We start from the raw sequence: 24,819 nt of genomic DNA, 5'->3' as shown, positions 1-24,819 counted from the left end.
TATATATATATATAACTATGTAATTTATAACTAATAGGTATAAGGTATATATAATTCTTAAACAAAGCTAGCTTGGCTAGTAATACGAGTGCTTTGTGTCCGAAAAATGAATTATTATTCATGGGTTGAATTTATATTATTTTCAATAGTAACGATGTTTTCTATTGGATTGTGTAAATTTATTAGGTATACTCCAATTGTAAAAAGGCAAGACTTATTTTACAATTAGAAGATTGTATTTTTTGTTTAGATATTGTTATTAAACGTAGTAATAAGATTAAAAATATTACCTACTATAAATATAACAGAAAAGCGTCATATTCAAACATTTCTTTAACAAAAGTAAGTAATAGTGAATTTTTACAAGTAAATCATTTAAAGCAAACGCCAGCCACAAATAAAAGAGTAAAGCCGATGTTTTGGCAAGTGGCAACCTCGTCAAAGTTTTTTTATGGCGGTCGCGGTCGTAAACCGGACTGCCGCGGGCATGGCACGGGCCTAGAAATCTTCAATCTTGAAATAATTGTGCATAAAAATTAAGTGCCGTTGGAAAGTAATAATGGAGTCGCATTTTGTAGGATTAATGCGGTCGGGGTTTTGGGGTTATTAATAGACCTACTTGGGTTGGAAAAATGAGTCTAGATAACGTATAAAAAAAAATTGTAATAGGTCTCTTATGTTATCAAATATTTTATTGTATAATTTCGATCACCGTTTATTTTAGCTTTATTAAATTAAGTAAATTGAAATCGATTTAATGTTAATCTTAACACCACAGAACATATAAAGAGAGGTATTTTATAGAGACCTCTTTTATAATTATGTTCTGTGCACGGTCTACGACTAACACTAAAAATATAGGTTTATTCTTTTATTGTAATATCACTAAGTAGGTGTTTTGTTTGGTTCTAGGTAAGCTGTGAGAAAGAAACTTCAACTTAATGTTAGTCTATAGGAAATATTTCCAAAATGACTTTCCGTTGTGTGCCTACATTCCAAACCGTGTCCAACGATAGCAACGCCACCTGGGTGAGTATTAAGAACTAATATAAATTTGTTAATGCAGCTACTCAACAATAGAGGTCGCTGTAATAAAAAAAATTACATTTGTAATTTTATGTATTATATTACATAACTATATACATACTATGATTTTATTTCTATTGTGATTTAGTATTTTTGATAATTAATATAGATAATATTATAGCATGTATTTTTAAGAATAATTGGTATAATAAAAAAAGATGCGAAGCTAGTTTGATATTAGTTTGAATGTAATAAAAATGTACTGCGATTCTACACAGCTACCTAATTGATGTAGGTAGTTGATAACAAAACGCAGCTAGTCAACGACTATTAGTAAAGTGAGGGTAGTTGGGTCGAACGTCGTATAAACAGCGTCCGAGCCCCTAGACACGATTCGTACGAATGCGCCACGAGACAAAGGAACGCGGCAATTTATAATATGCGACAGCTAAGCATGTTCGGACAGGAAACAGTGACAACTAAAATGACAACTATTCATCCACATAAATATCAAATCAGAAGTTACGTCTAACACGGCCATACTGACAATCGTACGTCCTCGTACGCCTATTCTCGTATTACAACACTACGGTAGTTCATCTCGGGATTACACAACCATCCTGCCTCGGCCAGACTGACCTGACAGAACAATAACCACGTCCACATGACATAGACACTCCATTCGCGTATCTTGGTATATCTACGCTCGTTCGACTAGTGAAATACATCACTACGATACGCCAGCGACTAGATAATACCTCAACGCCAGGGTTTGACTAGCGATTTGGATCACTACACACAATTCCTTCGATGAACTACATTCCCGTTACAATAATCCACGTAACAAATTTTTACTTCACACAACGCACGAAAAAACACAAACGCCAGTATGCCGTTACAAAACTCAAAACAATTAACAAGTGTAGGCTTGAATTCTATCCCACTTCTGATATAAGAAATAAGACGCGAAGCTAGTTAAATATTAGTTTGAACGTAATAAGAATGTACTGCGATTCTACACAGCTACCTAATTGATGTAGGTAGTTGATAACAAAACGCAGCTAGTCAACGACTATTAGTAAAGTGAGGGTAGTTGGGTCGAACGTCGTATAAACAGCGTCCGAGCCCCTAGACACGATTCGTACGAATGCGCCACGAGACAAAGGAACGCGGCAATTTATAATATGCGACAGCTAAGCATGTTCGGACAGGAAACAGTGACAACTAAAATGACAACTATTCATCCACATAAATATCAAATCAGAAGTTACGTCTAACATTGGATATATTTGTATGCTTACAGCGCCATCTAGTTTGAATGATAAGAACTATAACACATCGTGGTATCCAAATAGTACTAATTTCTTTAGAATAGATGGCGTTGTTGTTCGTTTCAATGTAACGTTTTGCATTTTGTGAATTTTAATTATATGATTAAAAATAACATAAATATTATTTATTCACTAATAAACTATTTAATACCATTAATAATATTTCTCGAATATTGTACCTATGTAAATATTGATTAGTTATGATACCCACCTTCACCTATCATTAATTAATTTGTAGAATTTTATCTTACCCTTAAAATTCACTAACCTAATTAGCTACATTATATTGTATCATTTGATATTCCATAAACTTGGAATCCTATTGGAACTATTGTTCCCGCATTACAGTACAGACCATTTAAACAGTTTTTCAACCTTACCAATTGCTTGCAACTTACAGATTCCCATCACCTTCAAAGCAAACAACCTGCCATTTAAAAATCTTCTCATTATAACTGTGAAAGCATTCGTTTATCTGAGTGGGTGTCACTCGACTCACTATTGACAGAATGTTGACATGTCAATAATCTATGACCCCAAGCTTATTGAATCCATCTGCCCACGCTAACAAATAAGTGTATGCGTATTTTTATTTTTGTAGTGTTATTTCTTATGAGGAGGTAATGATAGGCTCTCCAGTGAACCTATAAAATATTTTACCTTTGCCGATTAAACATAAGTAATTTTTTGTGCTAGGTCAAGTAGTATGAAGCCAGAGCAAATCTCTTGAAAAGGTTTTACCAAACTTCAAGTCAAGTCTCATGATTCTTATAATCATGAGACTTAAAGTTTGGTAGGTATATTCGGGCATACACATGACACATCCTACTCATCATATTAACACTTTTTTTAGAGATAGTGTACTGTGTAATAGACAGTGTATTTTATTAGGTTTATACTTTTATAGGGCTACTTCTAAAAAGACATTCCAAAAAATATTTACTTAATACGTAAAATTAATTTTACACACTTTAATCAATATATCTATTAATAAAATAAGATTTTTATCAACTACATTTTTATACTAGTTGACAGTTGTACCTAGGGTTGCCAGGCCATAAAATGCAAAGGCCGGACTGCGCACTATATAAGGCCGGACATTTTGGCCTAAAAGCCGAACATGTTTTTTTTATTGCCAAACATAATATTTTTACAGCTGGGCTGTTGAAAAAAGTATTTATACGTGGTGAAAAGTGAGGATATTCGATATTTATTAAAAGATGGACATAATATTTATAATAAAAAAACTCGTTTACGAATTTGAAATGTTTATTAAGTTACACTATTACAGTTTTACTTACAAATGGATCATCAGTCTTTTGTAGATAATTAAATATTATTAAAACTAAAAAACAAATGAATATAGCTCTCTTTTGGCATTCTTAATACTATAAACTAAAAAATATAATAAAACAAATAAAAATAATCATTCTTCTGGAAAGTAACAAAAAGATAATATTAATTTTACGGCTAGGTAAGAATTTACTTTATAGTAGGTATTTATAGAACAATTTAAAATCTTTAAAAAATAACAAAATCTAGTTATACTTATATTTGGCACTTGCACCTACTTTGTCAAGAATTTCGTTTTCCTTAGAAATCATATCGTAAAATTCTTTACATGTTAATTTTAAATTGCATAACAAGAACATCATCTTAGCAATTGTATCTGTTTGTAGTCTACTGCGTTCCTTTGTCCACTGGGCGTTTATTAAAGAGAAAACTCTTTCAACGTTGGCATTGTGGCCTGGTATTGCAAAATAATATTCTGCCAACTTTAAGCAGTTCCGCGAATCGCGGGCCGGAAGATAGTTTGCTCTCCGCTCGCCCTTGTCCGTTCAGGTCGGGCGCTCGTCCGCCCATCGTCGTACGAATCGCCACTCTGACAAAAAGCCTGACAAAAGCCGGACAGGCCAAACACGTACATATTTGGCCGGACGCGACTGCAAAAAGCCTAACATGTCCGGCTAAAGCCGGACACCTGGCAAGCCTAGTTGTACCTAGTGTGCAAAAATGCGCACGGCGCGGCCTGAAAAATATAAAATCATTCAATTAAAGCAATTACGCAACCAACAAATTAAAAAGTTACAAAGAAAAATCGATTTGTATTAAAAAGTCGATTCGAAAACGTACATGCACACACACGCATATCACACACACATACGTATATACAATCAAACTGGATGTTATGAAAGGAACAATGTTATAGATTCGCGACGCGAGGTGGAAGCTTTTTGTGTAGTATATGCTGGATTTTACGATGCATCACTGAGCTTTCGTCTTGATAAATGGGAAGAAATCACTTGTGATGTGATATGTGAGTATCTACTGTTTTTGATTATGTATTTAGTTACAATCTTGTAGGTGCTACCTACTTATAAAAAAAAAATAATAAAAAACACTTTATTGTACAATGCACAGATAAACAATACAATAATATACAAAAAGAATCTTCACCGTACAAATTGGCGGCCTTATCGCTTTGAAGCGATTTCTTCCAGGCAACCTTGGGATATAGGAAAATGAAAAGATTGAAAAAGGTAGATAGTGCATCTGCATATACAAGGAGTGAATACAAATAAATATAATATTTTTTTCTTTTTTCTTTCTTTCGTTATATGTAAGTTATGAAATTACATATAACGAAAGAAAGAAAAACGTGCAGAAGAGGATATTATATAAAAATTTCAGGTAGAGAAATAGGTAAAACAGAACAGATGCAGAATGATTATGAGGACAGATAATATTTAAGTTATATTATAAGTTTATTGAGAAATTTTTTAAGTTATTGTTTTTTTATGAGTGGATATACTGGATATAAGAAATTAAAGAGTGCACTACGCATTTACATTTAAACGAGAACATACATTAAATATTCTGAATATCAATACTTAGTAATTTATGCAAATATTCTTAATTGTAAAATCATATTCTCCTACAGTATGGAATATAAAAATATATCTTCTATCTTCTTCTATCTCTTTAAAACTATGTTAAACCTGTTTCCTACATACCGCAATTAATAATATCGAACCATAATTACGTATGTACCACATATGAGCTTTCACTCCTTCGTTAATTTTTGCATATACTACAAAATCCCCAACTTTATCATGTCCAGAGGCGACTGCGCACGCAGCGCCCACTCCATGTGATAGCCTCGAGCGACGCGCGCCCGCTCACGTGCCGAGCGACGCGGGAAATTCAAATATTTTTTCTTCGTTCTTTTTTTTTTCAAACTTTTTTGTCTATGGTGCCAGATAAAAGGAGGTTTTCTATGTGTGAAGTGTACAAGTGACTTTTTATCTGTTTAAATTTTGTGTAATCACGCAAATCTGCAACGTCATTCAGGAATAGCAAATTACTGTGACAATAAGTACTTACTAGTTACAATTGAAATCGGCCGCATTAGAAACACAATTTGAATATCAATAACGGGGCAGGTAAACAATAACATCATTAGAGCGGGAGGAACAACGGGTTAGAGGGAGACGCAGCGATAAAGTAATCAGAAAATAGAATTCTCATACGAAACGTAATGATACAATAATCGTGTAAAAGTTCACGATAGTTACTCAACCCGGTATCGAGACGGCCAGCTCATACGAAGCCTATTCAGAACTGAATCAGATAGAATCAGAGGTCAAAATAGAATGGTTTTATAAAACGGTCATCTCGACAGATAATGATCTGATGATTTACGCTGTGTTAAACCGACAATAGAACTGATAACCCGATACAATGTGACCAATTAGATTCAAAGCAACGATGACTAAAATTAACGAAGCGAATCTGACCGACATGGTTCAGCAAGAAAGCATTGTCGATGATTATTACAATGATTTGAAAAAGAAAAATTACGAAGCGAAACTTGAGAAATTAAATAACAATGTGATAAATAGAGACTTGAAACGGCACGCAAATATATCTATTGAGGTTGTGGAAAAAACGCAGCCTAATATAAATATTTGTATAGAGAATGATACGCATAGAACTATTCGATTGGAATTACGGAACCCAGACAATGAGTGTGTGGTTAAAAAATATAAAATGGACGATACAAATGGAAAGGATATAGAGAAAAATCTTCTTCTAGAAAATAATGATTTGTCCAAATATATGAAAGACGATTTGGCTGTAGAGAGTGCTAGCTGTAATGTCGTTGAAAATAACAATATGGAATACACGAATGGGAATGACGAGGAAAAAGTAAGTAGTAGATTTGTAGAATCAAAGATTTATCATTTCTTTCATGTTTTATTTTGACTTACCTGAATATATGACATAATCTCATGATGAAATTTACATATTCAAGTCAACAGGTACACATAGACACTTTTTTCTTATAAAATTTGTACACTGATTAAGAACTACAAAGCTGCATTGTAAGCTAAATCTACTCCAATTTTATGACGTTGCGATCTTTAAAATAAACTCAAACTCATACATTTGTTTATTCAAATAGACTTCTACTAGAAGCATTTTTGATTCGTCGTTACCATTTACCACTGATTCGGAAAGCAGTTTCTACGATGAAGAACCGGCAAGAAACTCATAAATAATTTCACCGCGTTATTTTAATGTCAAATACTTCGCTTACCTGAAAAACATTAAACAAGCCTTATCTATAATATTATCAATTTAAAAAGCCGTTGCAATCGTGAATGTTAATTTTTGCGCTCCACGGCTTATTTCGTAATAAGAGATACAGTCGTCGATAGGAGATGGGTTACAAAGATATTACCTTTCGAATGTTTAGTTCAAGTATTAAAAGTTTTATAATCGTGTCACGCTCCTAAGCTTTGGTTTGGCTAAATTTGGTTATGCTAGTTTTCCTAGTATCTGTGCTAAGTATATTTTCATGTCATAGTAACTGCGCACTTCAATAAAAGTTTTACAAAATCCACAATATAATCCGTCAGTCCTCGGATCACAGACACAATATCTATTGTGTCTCGGCCCGATCGGGCCGCTCGGTGGTCAATGGGATAATGTAGGAACGCGTATGTGATTTACAATCGAAAATATCTAATTCATTTGGCACCATGCGGTCTGTAACTGCCTATAAATACTAGTGATAAATAGTATTCTCTTCTTAGTCCGCAATCATTAGATTCTAGGTACTTAGATCATCTTTTTGTTATTCAATAATTAGATACTAGGTAGGTACTTAGACACACTGAATACCCAGATGTGTAGGTACTAACATATGTATTAAAAATAACTTTAGAAAAAAATATGTTCGACTTGATACTTTTAATAGTAATTGACCGAATTTGGGAATTGTTATGTTAGTCATAAAATTTAAATATTCAGTATTGAGTCCAATTTTAAATTGACTGCTGATATATTTCTTATCTATTAATATGAGAATATATACTTCAAAGTAGTTTATAAGAATCAACAGATGCTTGAGCTTGATGGGGCGCGTCGTTGAGAAATTATTTTTTAAATTTTGTAATAAGATATATGTTTATTTTTAATATCATAAAATATATTCTAGCTTTTAATTACTTATTGAACAATCATTTGATGACTAATGTTCGTGACCTACAATATAGTATACACGCATATTTTGCAATATTTTCCCGCGTGACATAAACAATGCCGCGAGCTGTCAAACTGTCAAACTCGTTTGACAGACTGACAATATATAGGCTGATGAAATTTTCATGCAGTCTGTGTACAGAGACCACCTAGCTATGAATATTTGTTTAATCTATTCTTTTATAACGTAACCTTAAACGTAACCGTCTGTGGTTGTACAGTGTACTATGTATCGGCTTAGATACAATAATAGTTGACAGGAAATATTGTAAAGAAATACTTAAAACAATGATTGATGATAATTTTTATAGGCCGAACCCGGTAGTAGACACATGTTACGTTTTATCTAGAAATAAGATTTCAATAAGGATAGTAGAAGAAGATATGAATAACTACCTGTAACTTGTAAAATTATTATCATAGTAAAGTAGTGGCAAATGAAGAAAAATTTTCAAACGCATTTCTAAACTTAACGGACCTACCCTATTTTAAACCCTTATTCCTCATTCGTCAAAAAAAACTGTCTCGTTCATTCCAAATTACTCAATAATTATCCATCCTTAAACATAGTGATTCCACACAAAAAGTTAATGCACAACTTTCTCAAGCAAACAAGCCGTTCGGATCAGAATTCAGGAATTTCACTAATTTGCGTGCAGTTTAATAAGGGTCGTTACGACTGATTTCTTTAAAATTTACATTTTCATTCATTCGTGAGGCCACAGAGTAGACTAGCAATCCAGAGAAAATTTAATAAAAAATAAAATGTAAAAAAGTGTAATATGTAACTTCGTAGCAAAAGCTTTATAATATGATGGTTCTCGGAATTTTTTTCTAAACAAGACTTAAGGTACATATTTGAGATCAAATCGATTCATGAGTTTAGAGCTCTAATAACAAGAGCACTACCATATTATACTTGAAACACTTTTCATCGGGTCTTATTTATTAAAAAAAGTAAAAATTTATAAACTCGGTATTACGAGGCCAACAAGCCAAACCCTTAAAAGTCATCTAGGTACCTAGTTGTAACGTAATCTAAAACAATTTCTTATTCTTGTTACTCAATTTTTTACTGAGATTATTTTCAATATACTTGTACCTTTACTGTTATAAAATTCTATATATAAATAAATTTACAAGCTACCTTAAAACATGATTCACTCTTTTCCTTTTATAAAGCTTATTAAAAGTTCTTTTTTTTAAGTCGTACCTGTATAGTCTGAAATATTATTTAGTCTGTGGTGGATATTTCTCCTCTTTAGGCGCAAAGGTCACTGGGTCACTTAAAAATCCGTTTTTAAGTTTAAAGCAATGTAACTTACATACAAATTGCTACCAAAACGAACCCGTTATCTTCGATATTTATTATAATTTTTAGTTTTTAAATGTTATTTTTAGTTGCGTATTTTTAAATGATGCAATTTTTTATGAGATAGCAATATAGAGATAGTCCTGTTTATCTGCATGACGCATATGTGCTTTCATAGCTTTAAAAGAGCTTTAGACCTTAATTCTATATAATATGTACAATGTTTATTTTAAAACTTACATTGCCAACAAAATGTATGGTAACAAAATTTGTAGTATTAATGATTTGAAAAGCTTTCAGCAAATAATCCACGCACAGAGAATTTTGTGTTTATTTTGCTCATCCATCTACAGAGCTGACATGACAATAGAAGTAGTCTATATCAATAATGAACTTCAGTCAATATTTATGTATGTATATCTATTTCATGTGCATATTTTTTTAAATAATATTTCTGGCATATTAAGTGCTATTGAAGTGACAAGTGAACCAATCGTATGACCTGTTATGTCAGTGTATGAAATATAATTTTAGAGATCGAAAAAGATCGAATACTTTAGTTGTTGAGTCGGTGAATTGAGGAAAATTTATATTTAACCAATATGTTTACTTAGGTCTGATTGTGGGGTACCCGGATAAAAACTAGTAGTAAATGTGCTAATACGGATAATAATCTACCTATATGTATCTCACCCAGCCAATAAAACCCTTTTTTACTTGAAAAAGCTCATCCGTCTTTTGCATACTTTAAGATAGATAGGTAATACGAAGTGTAAACCTAAAAAATCATTAAATAAATAACAATATTTACTGACTGATAATAAACCACAAAACTTTTAATACCACATATATTTTAATGCCTCACAATAAGCCTTTAAAACGAAAGCATAAATAATTTGAACGGTCTCGAAACAAAAAGACATTGATTGTGCCGGCGTCAGCGCGTTTTAAACTTGCTTGACCGAATTCTTTACACACCTGTGTGCCAAATATTCGTTCACCCTTTGCCGCCATGTTGATTAAACAATATTTTGGCGGGAAAGTTTGACAGTTCATGACAGATTATCGTATTGTGTTTTTTTTTTCGGTTCCGTGAATTTATGACGAGTGACAATTAACAAAAGGTTAAATGATTATTAATGTTGAGTTTATACATGTATTTAATATTTATGTCCACTGTATTCGATTTTAATGAATTGGCTTTTTCCGATAAAAATTTTTATTAAATTATATTTTATTTAGGTACTTACTTTCTGACGTTACGTAGTGTTGAACAGGTGCATATTTTGAAATGTAGATTAAATAATTTAAAAAGGTGTCGCCAAATTAAAAATGATCTTTAAAATAATCTATAGAAATGATAAGCAGAGCTATTAAAGGTCAGATGACGCCTACACACGCCCGCCTCTACTATATGTAGAAGCTTTCATAACAGTTCATGATATTACTACTTGTTTTCGAAGTATTGTCGATCGAACTTTTTCGAACATAATTTTTCATGTGAAGAATTAGATATATATCTTTAGATACTTACATATTATGAAATTGCTGTTTAGGTGACCGAATATAAATATAATTTTAACAAAAAAAATGGGCTAACTTTGGTTAACTCAATATTAAATTCAAAAACTGTTATAAATACGTAGGTATATGTCGGAATCAAATATTATTGTCATCACTTTTTCTATTTACTTCTATAGGTGGCTATATCACAAAAAGAGATAAATTTATTTATTGTATTTTGTTTCTAAATCTTACATTTCTTTCGGGAAAATGAATTAAATTATTTAACATGTTCTGAAATCGAATGACTCTTGAAAATCTCGCAAACTTTTATATCGAGAACAAATGATAATGTCTACAGTTAAACTACCACAAGACACTGTTTGTGTGTTCTATTGTATTTTTTACGGGCGAGCGGCTTGATAGATCGCAGTATATCATTCGATAACTACATATAAAAAATTATACGATATCCATCTATCAAATTACTTATTACGAATACAGATTATATTATTGTTAGTACGTCTGTGTGTGTTTTTTTTTTTTTTCTATTTTTCTTTAGAGAGAGATTAATTTGTAAGACAATTAATGCAATTATCACGGTTAAACGGTTTAATAATTACAATAAAGTCCTGATACTGGAAAACTGGTCTAAACTAACTTAACAGTTTAATTTTAGATCATTATTAACGAACAATTAAAAACATATTACTACAATGACAAAGCAAGCAAAACAATATAACACAGAATATACTTTATTGAATAGTTATTATTCTGTGCCTTAAGGCTATAATAAAAGCTCCTTGCGTCAAAATATTTATTAATTCACTAGCGGTCCGCCCCGGCTTCGCCCGTGGTACATGTTTACGTTTTCTCTACATAAGAACCATCCTCGTACTTCAAGGAATATAATAAAAAAAGAATTATCGAAATCGGTTCAGCCGTTCTCGAGTTATGCGCTTACCAACACATTTTACGATTCATTTTTATATATATAAGATTTCAGAACCCAAAGTCCAAACCCATATATTATATTACTCTAACTCTAATTACTCGTGTTTAAAACAACCAATCAATGGTAGGACATTTACGAAATATAATCACATAATTCATAACTGGATTACAAATTATTTCATTCAAACATAAATAATACAATTATAATTGCATAAGTTACAAGAATTATCAATTTAGGACTGTTGTTTACTGATAGAGAAGATATTTATTGCTATCAGGCAGCCTAGTTAATGTTGCATGCGGAACATGATCACAATATTTAAAAAAGTATGCAGTTTTATGTTTTTTCATATTCCAAGAAATAATATTAAATTGAATAGGTTGCAGGATTCTATTCTTTTTTCAATCCCACACGCACTCTTATGTTTATGAAAAAAAAAATATTTGGACCCATATTATAAAAGTTAATGTATCAACAGTTTTAATAGACTACCTCGTCAAAAGAATAGCCATTTAGCGTATTATTTTTGTCAATGAATAAATTCATTATAATCTCAATATTGAAGCCATTGCAATCGAAAGTCTATGGTTAGCAGTAACAACAAAATCGATTTTTTATGTGTTTTATGGGCAAAAGATATTCTTAATATATCGTAGCTTTCGCTGTGTATCACAGGCATACTGTCAACTGTGACGACACTAGATATAAAACGGCTCAACAATTAATCACCACGTTTCACGATTTGTGACCGTTAATTTTATCTGCCTTGTTTCATAATACTTTATGACAGAACGTTAATATATTTTACTAGCGGTCCGCCCCGGCTTCGCCCGTGGTACATGTTTACGGTTTCTCTACATAAGAACCATCCTCGTACTTCAAGGAATATAATAAAAAAAGAATTATCGAAATCGGTTCAGCCGTTCTCGAGTTATGCGCTTACCAACACATTTTGCGATTCATTTTTATATATAAGATTACGTAATGAATTATTTGAAAGTATTTGTCTAACAATCTTCTCCTACAATAATATTTGTACAGATAGGTACCTAGTCATTTGTTAATTAACTAAATTTATTTTAAAAACCATTAAATTTCATCCCTCGTCAATTTCATAGTCGGTTTACAAACAAACAAAAATATTTTATTGTGAATCAAAACTTTTTAACATAAGTAAAGATTATTTCAGTATATGAGGCATCATCATCACTACAAAGTATAAAACAAAGTCGCTTTCTCTGTCCCTATGTCCCTATGTATGCTTAAATCTTTAAAACTACGCAGCGGATTTTGATGCAGTTTTTTTTTAATAGATAGAGTGATTCAAGAGGAAGGTTTTAGTATATACTAGCGACCCGCCCCGGCTTCGCACGGGTGCAATCAGCAATGCTGATACTAAATTATACACTACAGAAAAACTGTGAACGTTGTATATAAAAACATAGCGGCCCGAGCCGGCTTCGCACGGGTATAAAATAAATAGCCGGGCGGCCGGCCGGTACCGCCGCAAACGCTACGTCCCGCAATTTTTAAATCTGTAATATCTTCGAAAATATTCACTTAAATCATACGGTGTAAAGGGCCATATAGATCTATATTAAATGAACAATGTATTCAAGGTATTTAATTGGTTAAGGATTAATGCTGTATTGGTTAAAATCGCTTCGAAAATTAGCCATTATTTGTCGTAAAAAGTAAATGACAAAAAAAAGTTATTGTGGGTTATCCATAAGGGATAGACATATACCATCGCGGACTTTTCTGTAGACCTTTTCAATGTGTATATAGGGACATAGGGACAGAGAAAGCGACTTTGTTTTATACTATGTAGTGATGATTATGTTTTAGACAAAGCGGGGGAAGCCGCGGGCGGAAAGCTAGTAAACGATAAAATATTTCCTATGTTTTATAATATAGTCAAAGATGATTGGATTGGAAGTTTCAACAGGAGAGAAAGGGCAAAAATGTCGGTGGTTGTTCTTTTCAAAATTGGATATGCATGTTAATAATATTCATTGAAAAAGCGTTATAATTAATAAATAATTTGTAATGTATTGAATTATTGATTATATTTATAAAGCTTTTTAAACCAAATGGTGACTCATAATGCTCTATTTCTCGAAAACATTTTTTTTTACATCTGTCTTTACTGAACAAAGTTAATTATGTATTAAGTACCTATCCATTTAAATTTAGTTCTTATATTTTCGGACTTAAGGAATAAGTAAAGTTAATAATATGAACCAGAAACTATCAACCCACAATATTTAGTTAAATTTGCATCTACGCTTTAATTTATCTCCAAAAATTACGATATATCTTCATAATTCATCCGGTAATGAAATAGTTCACTTATTGAGTAATGACAAGAGCATTTTGGGAGCAACTTTCTCAACGAGTATGTGATACATATAACAATTATGCAAAACTATCCACAGAATACCGACCTCTAAGCATACGTAATAGATACTATTTTTGCATACACTATTTTCACATTCAGTAGTTGATAATGTTACGACATGTGACCATAAAATATGATTGGTTTTTGATGTTTTGAGCGCGACATTCTGAGTAATCATTTTGTTTTAATTAAATTTTTACACTTGATAACTTTATAGAAGCGATATTTTAATTTCCTCGTAATTTGTATTACACACCTACAGTATGTTTTATAATTTGATTATATGAGATTTTAAAATACTTAAGTAATTTTTTATAATATCTAGAGGGTGTCCTACTGTTGGTATAGGGAGACCGGGTTTGGTTGTCTCACGGGTTGTTTGTCACAGCGGTCTTAACACAAAACTGAACTATCGAATAAGTCTGTTGAACAGCGTGGCAAGAGCGATACAGTGAAAACGCTGTCCCAACTTCGCGTCAGACCGCTCCGATCTGCCGTGAGGGCCTCACACGTGTTTATTGTTTTCGCACAGCAAAAGTAAATTTTTGTGCTGCTGTGTCGAACCTCGTAATTATACGTTCTTGTTTTACAGTAATAATCTTTCAGTTCATTTGATGATGATGAAATGTGTTTTATAATATCGTAGTATAGTTTTTTAGATATTCATTGATCGGAATTTATTTTCAATTTTATTTTCATAAAACGTGTTATGGGGCTCTTTGTCACAAATTTTCGGGGGCTGGTTGTCACCTATCAACCAGCCCCCTGTATGCGAGATGACTTTAATTGCGTTTTGAGGTTGTTTGTTTTAGCCGTAAATTTTCAATCAACACCGGAAAATCACCCTAACAAACCAGCTGGAAGTCCATCTGTCCTTGATGACTCTATATTGACTCACGATTATTATTGTTTGCTAAAATTGTGATTGATTAATATTCAGACTGAAATAAAGACCGTAGACACGGTTTCATTTGGTTAAGAGTTCTTAATTAAAAATTATTCCGTAAAATTATAAGACCAAAGTGTGACTTTCTATTTATAAATTGCCTGTTATTTAGTACGTGACTACCTACCCTAGGCATTGTGACAACCATGCCTGACCCGGGGTTATAAGTCACATTTTTCTTTAGAGTGAAAATACAAAATATTTCTACAACTGATAATATTACACAAAAATACGTTTATTTATTTTGTAACAGAATAATTACACTATCTTTTGGTATACAAATATCATTCCTAAACAACGTATTTTGGAAGTTACATAAAAAAAGATAAAAATGTGACTTTCATCCCCGCTCTCCCTACTAAGCTCAAAGGAGGTTATAGTTTTGCACACGCTGAGTTCGTAAAAAATACTTATAAAATTCCAGACGCATTTTTTTGTTTAAGTATTTTTTTCGTGATAAGTGTATGCAAAACTACAAGTTCTTTTTAGTATACCAATAGTGGGGCACCATGGGGGCACCTAATCGCTTTTCATAAGTTATATATTCCGATCTGCAATTCCATATAATAAATAATTTAAAAATCTACTACAATAACAGAATAATATCAAATAACCGTTCTTAATTATGTTTATTATATAAAAGGTGTCTAATTCAATTGTAAAATTTCCTGTTTGCATAGATTTTTGTAACAAAACCCACCGCACCACTTCTCTCAAATGTATCTTTAGTTACTTAAGTCAACACTTCAACTAAAACCAATATAAGCTTATAAAGCTCTCAGAGTAACAATGAAAATTTCAACCATAAAATCTTTTAATAAAATATAAACATAAATCACGTTTGGTTTCTTTCCTCACATCAGCTCACTTCTTCTTACATACCATATTTGCACAACACACTGTTAACAGAAATGGTCATAAATCGGAAATTGTTTCGCACAATTATGCTCTGTATGTGCAAGTAATAGAGGTGTTTATTGTGTGTATGTTATTTGGAAATTTGAAATCAGCTAACCACAATGGGCGTATGGAATCAATCTTCTCGATACTAAGAAGTAACGGTCAGTTGGACAACGCTCGCGTCGTGGCGTTCCTTTTGAATTTTCATAATTAACTTGGATTTTTTGCCCGACTTACATTTTATGGATACGTGAAATGATTTTGAATTGTACTCGAATGTGTAAGTTTTGTTGTCATCTCATTTGAGAAATATTACATGATTTAAAAAGGATCCGGTTGAGATTCTTGCTATTTTCTTGTAGTAAAGCTCTCTGTAGAGCTTTCTAGTAGAGCATTTTCTAAACAAAGTTTCTAATTGTAATATGGTTAATGTTTATACATAACATTTATATAAATATAGTACTAAACTACCTAGTATATACGACATATCTAACTAACTAGTAAGTACTATCTACATTTAGATTTTGAAACATATACAATGTACATGCAGCCTACATCTTAGTACCGGACGTTACTGCAAGCTTTTCTTAAAAATATCTTTATTCTCTATTCTACGCAATAAAACTGTTCAAAAAACTATCCTATTAGTCTACAATCAATCCTATATACCATCTCAATACTTTTATTAATATACTATCAGCATTACTAGTTAACAATTCCATTCAATACAAAATCGCTTTAAAACGAGACTCACTAATTACTCCGACTTTAAATCTTCAATTACATTCTTACTCACGATGAATCGAGGAAAGATAATTGATTAATCAATGTAGAAATAAAAGTAAGAATATATAAAACGAAGTAACTATCTATGTAACTATGGTAGCGGGTATCAAAGGTCGTCACCTTATAATTGAAAGCTCTGGCCGACAAAAAATATATTTTTATCCCATCAAAAACATCCTGTAAAAAACCCAAGTCTCGCAGCTCAGTCTTTCTACCGTCAAAAGTTGTGAGATCCGTGTAATACCAAGTCGGTTAATCTATTTAGTGTCTACTTGAAGGACCTTCTGTCTTAAGTTATTACATAAGTTATTATCATGCCAATATTAAAAATATTTAACGTTTTAAACAAATAGATCGACTTGGACATCGCTTGATTTGATTATTAGTATGTATCACACTACACAGCACGACGCGGACGGGCCAGCGACCAACAGGAACGAGAGTTTCAATCGCATGAGGCGCGAGAGACTAAAGAATCTAATATAATATTGTAATATTCATTTTGTTTTCATGCGATGTCCAAGTCGATCTATTTGTTTAAAACGTTAAATATTTTTAATATTGGCATGATAATAACTTATGTAATAACTTAAGACAGAAGGTCCTTCAAGTAGACACTAAATAGATTAACCGACTTGGTATTACACGGATCTCACAACTTTTGACGGTAGAAAGACTGAGCTGCGAGACTTGGGTTTTTTACAGGATGTTTTTGATGGGATCTCACTTCTTTTTGTAGAGCCTTTCTTTTTGATACCACCACCAACCACCAACTGCATAAATAACTTTGTAATCCCATATATTTACATGGGATTACAAAGTTATTGATGCAGTTGGTGTATTTGGAAAACTGGACCGAAATTACAAAATATTTAAGTTTTCCCATGATTAAGACACTAAACTCTATATGTATTCCAAATATGAAGCTTCTAAATCTGCTAGAAGTGCCTTGGACTTTTGATGATCGGTGAGTCAGTGAGTGACAAAATTTAGAAACTTTAACAAGTTGTCATTCTTAAACTACTGGTTCAAATTGACTGAAATTTTAAATATTCCGTGTTTATACAATGCCGGATTAGTTACTGAAGATTCAGGTTTCTTGCTTTATCCACAACCGAATTATAGGGGGTCGAAAAAGGCCCGAATTGCTTCGAGAAAAGGATGGTACGGCCGTGCCGCTTTTTTTTTGCTCGACTTGGCGGGGGCACTGCCGTGCCCCCAGATTATACGATCTGGTTTGAATGAAGGTGCAATTAAACTTGAAATGATGTAACTTAAAAATTGTTTTCTAGGTAAAGCTTTTGCCTAATTTGAAATAAAAAAAACTAAGTAGGTACCTACATAATTTTTAATTTATAAACTTTCTTACCTATATATCGAAATGTTAAAGCAGAAGTTTACTATTCAGAAATATTTACAAACACAAAGACCTGCGCTTTTTAGAGAAGCTTTTTAGAGAAGCTTTTTAGAGAAGCTTTTTAGAGAACTTTTTAGAGAAGCTTTTTAGAGAAGCTTTTTAGAGAAGCTTTTTAGAGAAGCTTTTTAGAGAAGCTTTTTAGAGAAGCTTTTTAGAGAAGCTTTTTAGAGAAGCTTTTTAGAGAAGCTTTTTAGATAAGCTTTTTAGATAAGCTTTTTAGATAAGCTTTTTAGATAAGCTTCTTAGAGAAGCTTTTCAGTGAAGCTTTTTAGAGAAGCTCTTTAGAGAAGCTTTTTAGACCTGCGCTTTTTCTCTACATCTATACCTACCTAGGTACATCATAATGAAATTCAGCTCAATCAATATGTATTTTTCGTTAATTCTAAAGCTTTCCAATTTCAATTTTCATCGCCCTTATTGATTATTTTAAATGCGTTGGTTTGTTGGTTTTTCTCTATGTCACTTCGCGGTGATGCGATTTTGTGGTATGATTTTTGTGTCTGGAAAGAGTTAGAAGGTTAGAAAGACATCTCATGCTCTTTATTCATGTTTATTTACCACACGGGCGAAGCCACCGTCAACATTTAGTCACAACACTATTCCTTTTATATAAATATACATAAGTTCGCAAATAGTAAAATAATCAATAGCACACTAAGCAAATAGAATCCATATTTCCGGACGAAGCATGGCACCCCGCCATCTTGCCTCAGGCGATCGCCATTTGGCGCGCTCGTTCAAAAACATTTCCATACTGTATTATTATTTCTCTATTCATTCACTATTTGCATTGTGCTTATTAATTGGCCGGTCATTTGGTTTTAACGATTTTAATTTGATTGACAGTAACTATCGTCTAGAATCTTTTGTGTTTGAGAAACTTTATAGGTTAGGTACTTTCTGAATGCATACCATCCAACCAGCTCAAATAATGATTATTTGAGCTGGTTGGATGACTAACTAACTTGAGTGACCATTAATTCAAACAAATGACGTATTTTTAATATTTTATTTATAATCCAAAATACCTTACTAATTCTTGCACCTTATCGTGAAATTCGTGAACTTCTTAGCATTGTGCATGCAAAGACTCAAATAAAATTGTATGCCCAATTTGCAATATTTTTGAGTCAATAGAAATCTTCTTTAAATCCTGATTATCATGTTTAATTCCAAGTACCGTAGATTCTTTCAGCAATGACGAGTATAGGATAGGGTATTTTTTTTAATACATTTTCTTCGTGAGCAAAGACGCCGCTTTTTTTTTTGTAAATATTTCATTTTTTTAAGATGGAATATTTCAAAACATTGCCCGAAGGGCTGAGGGCAGAAGGGTGACTAAATAACGGATATTGGGAGAAATTCGGAATAAGGAAATGCGTTAATCTTGCATAGGGGAGTATTTTCAGCATATACTTACTTGTATGTATTTTTGTTTATAAAATCACTGTTAACAAAAAAACAGTGACCTAAGTATGTAAAATTTTAGAATTTCGATATTTTTGAAAAACAAATTTATCGATAGAACTTTGCAACTTTGCCGCACTAGAAAAATAATTCCCCTCCATTTCAACAATCGCCCTCATAAAATCGCCACTTATTTAAAATGCATACATAAATTCATAACGTCAAGCTGTATGTAAGAGCGCCTTTGCCCATGCTCACTTGATAAAAAAAAATTAAATTTTCCCGCTCACCGAGCCGCGACAATGTATGTAGTCACACGCGGATGCGCGCCAATAAGAACACAGTACCTAGTAATTAGACAGCCCTAGGGTGGGGTGAAGTACTAGGCATTCTCGATACTAAATAAAAATCGAGAAATATTACTTAAATAAAAAAAAATCTAGATTGCGAAATCTCGACTTTCGCAATCGGATATAAGACTGGTATTGCCATTAAAAAGATTTTTATTTTTTGATTAAGTGATTAACCTAATTGTATTTAAACACTAGCGAAATATTTAGTGCTTCGTTCATACGAATGGCTGAAAGTCAATTACTATCAATGGTAATTAATAATCTTAAATGACATTTATCGAGATAATTATCGCGCAAATATCTATTTTATTATTTGCGCGATAATTATCTCGATATCATTTAAATTTTAAATTACGTAATTTGTACATATTCTTTATATTAATGTAACATTTTATTTTTATACAGTGCATAGTTCTAATTATTTTTTAAACGTAACGTACTAAAATATTATGTAACCTACTTATAAACTAGTCTAAAGCGTTTTAAACTGTACAAGCTCGTTAAAAAGTCGATCGAAACTCGAATCGTATAATAGTATCGTAAAGAATAGGGTCAAATCGAATCAATTGGCAAGCACATGGTACCCCAGGGCGGTCCGCCCTGCGGCAGTCTCGAACGAACCCGTGCGCGCGAAACACATTACAAACGTCAATTACGTTTAAAAATCGAACGTGAATTAAAAAAAAAGTGGAATTTGTGCAAATAGTTCTAATATTTTACTTTTTTAAATTTGCTCTCGTGAGGCTATGGTTATAATCAAATAAAACCAGTGTTTGGCAGAGTTCTCTATCTAAATGTAAATCGAAAAGTTTACAACAAATTTAATGCAGCTAATAAATCACCAATCAACTTCTGATAAACTTAATTATTAACTAATCAAAAATAAATATATTCGAAACTATTAGAGCTTATAAACTATTAATTTTCCTTATTGTGATATTCAATTAATACATATTTACGAGTTTAAAACTTCATCTGAATTAATAAATAATCCGTTGCACGACGCAAAGAAAAGCTTTGAATTAATTATATTTTTTCTATTTGAAAGTAACAGTTTTAATCGGCATGCAAAATCGATTTTATTGCTATATTTGCATAATAAAATACTAATAAACATTAGTGATGCCCGACTAACATTTAATTACCTATCGATAAAATGTCGATATCTTTTTGTTAAGGATAGTTATTAGCTTGTTGATTATATTTTATTGCGAATTCTTAAACATACATTTTTATAACGATACAACAAGCTATAACGTATTTCGGTATCTTCTAAATTGGAGATAAAATCCAGTAGGCACATTGGCTGGTAATTTTGTGAACGAAGCTGGCAATTTAAAAGTAATCACTATCATAACCGGATTTGTTCGTCTTTTAAGGGGTCAGTAATTGTCGATATATACGAACACGTATTTACATATTGTCTTCACAACCTGCGCTTTCACCTTGAGTGTTATACGAAAAGACTGTCAAATTATTTTGAAGTTCTATAGCGTTTTATAAAAATAAATGTTTTAAACTCTGTTTTATTAACTCTTTGTTAAATTAATAACTTAAAACACAAGTTACAATAGAAAATATTTTGGATGGTGATTGTTAAGTGAAGTTACGTGTTTAATTTTAATCGATAAATAGTTTTTATCGACAAGTGCAACGACAACACTGGCGGTGGCGTACGTGGACTTATCCAGCGTGATTGAGGTGCAGGTAAATAAAACAAGTATATCTCAGTATAATTATATTGATCAATTGGTCACGTATTACTGAAATTGCGAATAAATTGAGATAGTTACTATCTGTATAGTGTAATTGAAGAGATTTTTATAAATGGATTATTTTATACTAAATGTTTTAAAGTTTAAATCATAGGTTCTGAATCGAGCTCTATCTGTCCAACCTCCCCGGCGCTATCATCAGTGGGTCTTGACTTAATAAAGTTTATGTTCAAGGCGTATGCTCTAAATTTATGCTTATGTCAATTCATAAATTTCGTAAAAACTAACCGCTTGCTCCGGCATAGTCCGGGTTGACCTGTTAACAAAATAGAATCATGATTTTGCAGAATAAGTATTTATTAAAAAAATACATAGTACATAAAATAATTTATTCTAAAAATCACATATCTACATTCATCATAATTAAAAATACAGCCTAAAAACTACCCTTATTGACTTTTCTTAAAAGCACACTTGCAGCCCAAGCTTATACATGTCTACATACAATATAGTTGAACTGACAAATATCGACTATTAAATCAAATGTCATTTGCATATTTTTTGTCCGCTCCATTAGCACCTGACCAAGGATAACGGTAACATGAACACTACCATGTATGTGTCTATTTTTAGCTAATGTCAAAACAACTATTACTAATGTTTCTTTTTTTTATGAAAGTGAAGAGACTAAAGTCCTGAAAAGCGATTAGCGATCACCACAGTTTATTCAGTTGATTCGAGATTAGGCGGTGATATAATGCTGTGAAGAAGTAAAAAAGTTTATTTAGAAAATGTAATGGGTTTATTTACTCTTTACAGTATTTAACTTGTGTATTTTAAGTTAAGAGCAATTGAAAAGTTTAAGCCTAAAATAATTGTATAGTCAAACAATCTGTTCGTAGGTAAATAAAAATACTGCAGTAAAAACGTCCAATACAAATATATAGTACCTAACGATAAATTATAATTATCGTTCATATTTTCTTGTTAGATTATAAGTTATAAGTAGTTATAAGTTCAAATGGTATACAATTTTTATTCTCTTCCAACATATAATACACTCATGTGAATTAAGTAGATACATACAATTTACAAACAAACCAGTATTTTTTTCGGTATAAACTTGAGACTAATAAATGCCAATAATTTATAAATATGGGCGTGTGTTTGTTGTACCTGGATAAAAATCATTACTTGCTAAATATTTGGAATGGATGATAGAGCTATCTGTTTCACAATTACATACATTCGTCCACTCAACCATGATAGGGATTTCACCTACACCCTTTCCAACACACCGTCTACGTAACATAAAACATTAATCATACAATAATAAGCAATCACACTGACATCATTATTTTATTACAACTGACATCGCTAACGAATCTTCTTGGCCCATTTCGTATGTTAATGAGATATACATATCGACCAATTTATACTGCATTGTTAGATGCTATTACGCATTCCACCATTGATTGATCGACATTGGTATAACAGTACATTTAAATATCGATATCGATAAATGTTTTTTCGCCGCACTGATGGCTTTACAGGTGTGATTGAGTGTTCGAGGTACTCTTAATTGTAGACTTTATTTATAATTGTATTAAGATGTAGTGCTATTGCTAAACAAAACAATGTATAGGCTCCACAGAATGTATTATGAAATATTATTGTCACAGTATACTGTGTTATTGTCGTTATAATGTTTTTGTGTCAAATTAAACAAACTTAATGTAAGTGTGCGATCGATGTCTTTATGTACTATTATGGTTAAGAACTTTTATTATGTCTTCGTGAAAAGAATCTTTGTATAACATCACAAGTCACAACACCTTGGAAAGCTGCGTTAAATCATTGCCTCTTCTCTAAGCTTACTACAGAACTTCGTCATTGGCCAATATATCTTTATAGAGTAGACTAGCAGTCCGCCCCGGCTTCGCCCGTGGTACATATTTACGTTTTCTCTACATAAGAACCATCCTCGTACTTCAAGGAATATAATAAAAAAAGAATTAACGAAATCGGTTCAGCCGTTCTCAAGTTATGCGCTTACCAACACATTTTGGGATTCAATTTTATATTATACTAGCGGTCCGCCCCGGCTTCGCCCGTGGTACATATTTATGTTTTCTTAAGAAGAACCATCCTGGTACTTCATGGAATATAATAAAAAAAGAATTATCGAAATCGGTGCACCCGTTCTCTAGTTATGCGCTTACCAACACATTTTGCGATTCATTTTTATATTATAGAAGATAAGGGTTGAAATAATTTTTATTTAACATTTTAAAAGTCTCGTAGTTATGTGTGTTTTAGAATAATAAAGATTTAATAATAAAGATTTAATCAATCTTACTCCTATAATTATCACATATAAAATTTAATTCATGTACAATTTAAAAATAGATGATTACGTAGGTACTTACATCGATAATCGAAAAATCGATAAAAACAGCCATCACTAGTACAATCTGGGCCGTATATGTCCCGTAATTATTTTTTAATTGCACAAAAAATCGAGTGTCAATAACATAGACCAGTTTCGGTTTTCACCACATCCGGTCGCATATATTAATTCAAATTTAGAACACATGTAACGTAATTACATTGCATACTATGATATATAATAATATATTTCGATTTTTGAACGAATGATAACGATCAATAGGTTAGATATACCTACTGTAATAATATAGTACCTAGACTTTTTTAAAGTTTCTCAAAAATGTACAGTTATTATCTTAATCCTAATAATCCAAAAACATAATTGTGTAGAACAAGAGTTTCTACAGTATAATTATCCTTATGTGTTAATCCAAGTTACCCTCTATATGTGTGATAAATTTCATTATAATCGATCCAGTAGTATTTGCGTGAAATATTAACAAACAAACACATACACATCCATCCTCACAAACTTTCGCATTACGATAGGATAGAATATAGATTGATCTGTCTCAAAACCGTATTAAATAAAGTATGTTAAAATATATTCGATTAGTAAATAATTAACTTAAAAAGCTCAATATTAATAGTTAAAACATTTGTTCAAAAATAAGATAGATTTAAAAACAGATTTGCCTAATTTTTATCTCTACTAATTTCAAAAGGAATCAGAATGAAGACCTTGTAAGTATATTATGATACCAAAAGTCATTAAAATTAATAACCAAGGAACAAATCACAAAATAAACACCGCACAAACAATAAAAAGAGA

At 31.9% G+C, this 24,819-nt stretch overlaps 1 protein-coding gene across 1 annotated transcript in view; it reads left to right on the top strand.

Annotated features, from left to right (window-relative positions):
• The first annotated feature begins 911 nt into the window (after window positions 1–911).
• TfAP-2 (transcription factor AP-2) overlaps window positions 912–24,819 on the top strand; it is a 41,372-nt gene continuing 17,464 nt past the window's right edge. Inside the window, exon 1 of the mRNA XM_090116137.1 lies at window positions 912–1,029. Within this exon, the coding sequence (XP_089972263.1) occupies window positions 970–1,029 (60 nt within the window). The 5' untranslated portion in view covers window positions 912–969. The remainder of the gene's footprint in view (window positions 1,030–24,819) is intronic.

The sequence above is a fragment of the Colias eurytheme genome, chromosome 25 (assembly GCF_061535395.1).
Source record: "Colias eurytheme isolate Ceu_HAF_F1 chromosome 25, ilColEury1 Martin Lab GWU primary, whole genome shotgun sequence".
NCBI lineage: Eukaryota > Metazoa > Arthropoda > Insecta > Lepidoptera > Pieridae > Colias > Colias eurytheme.
This window is presented reverse-complemented; position numbering and strand designations above follow the sequence as displayed.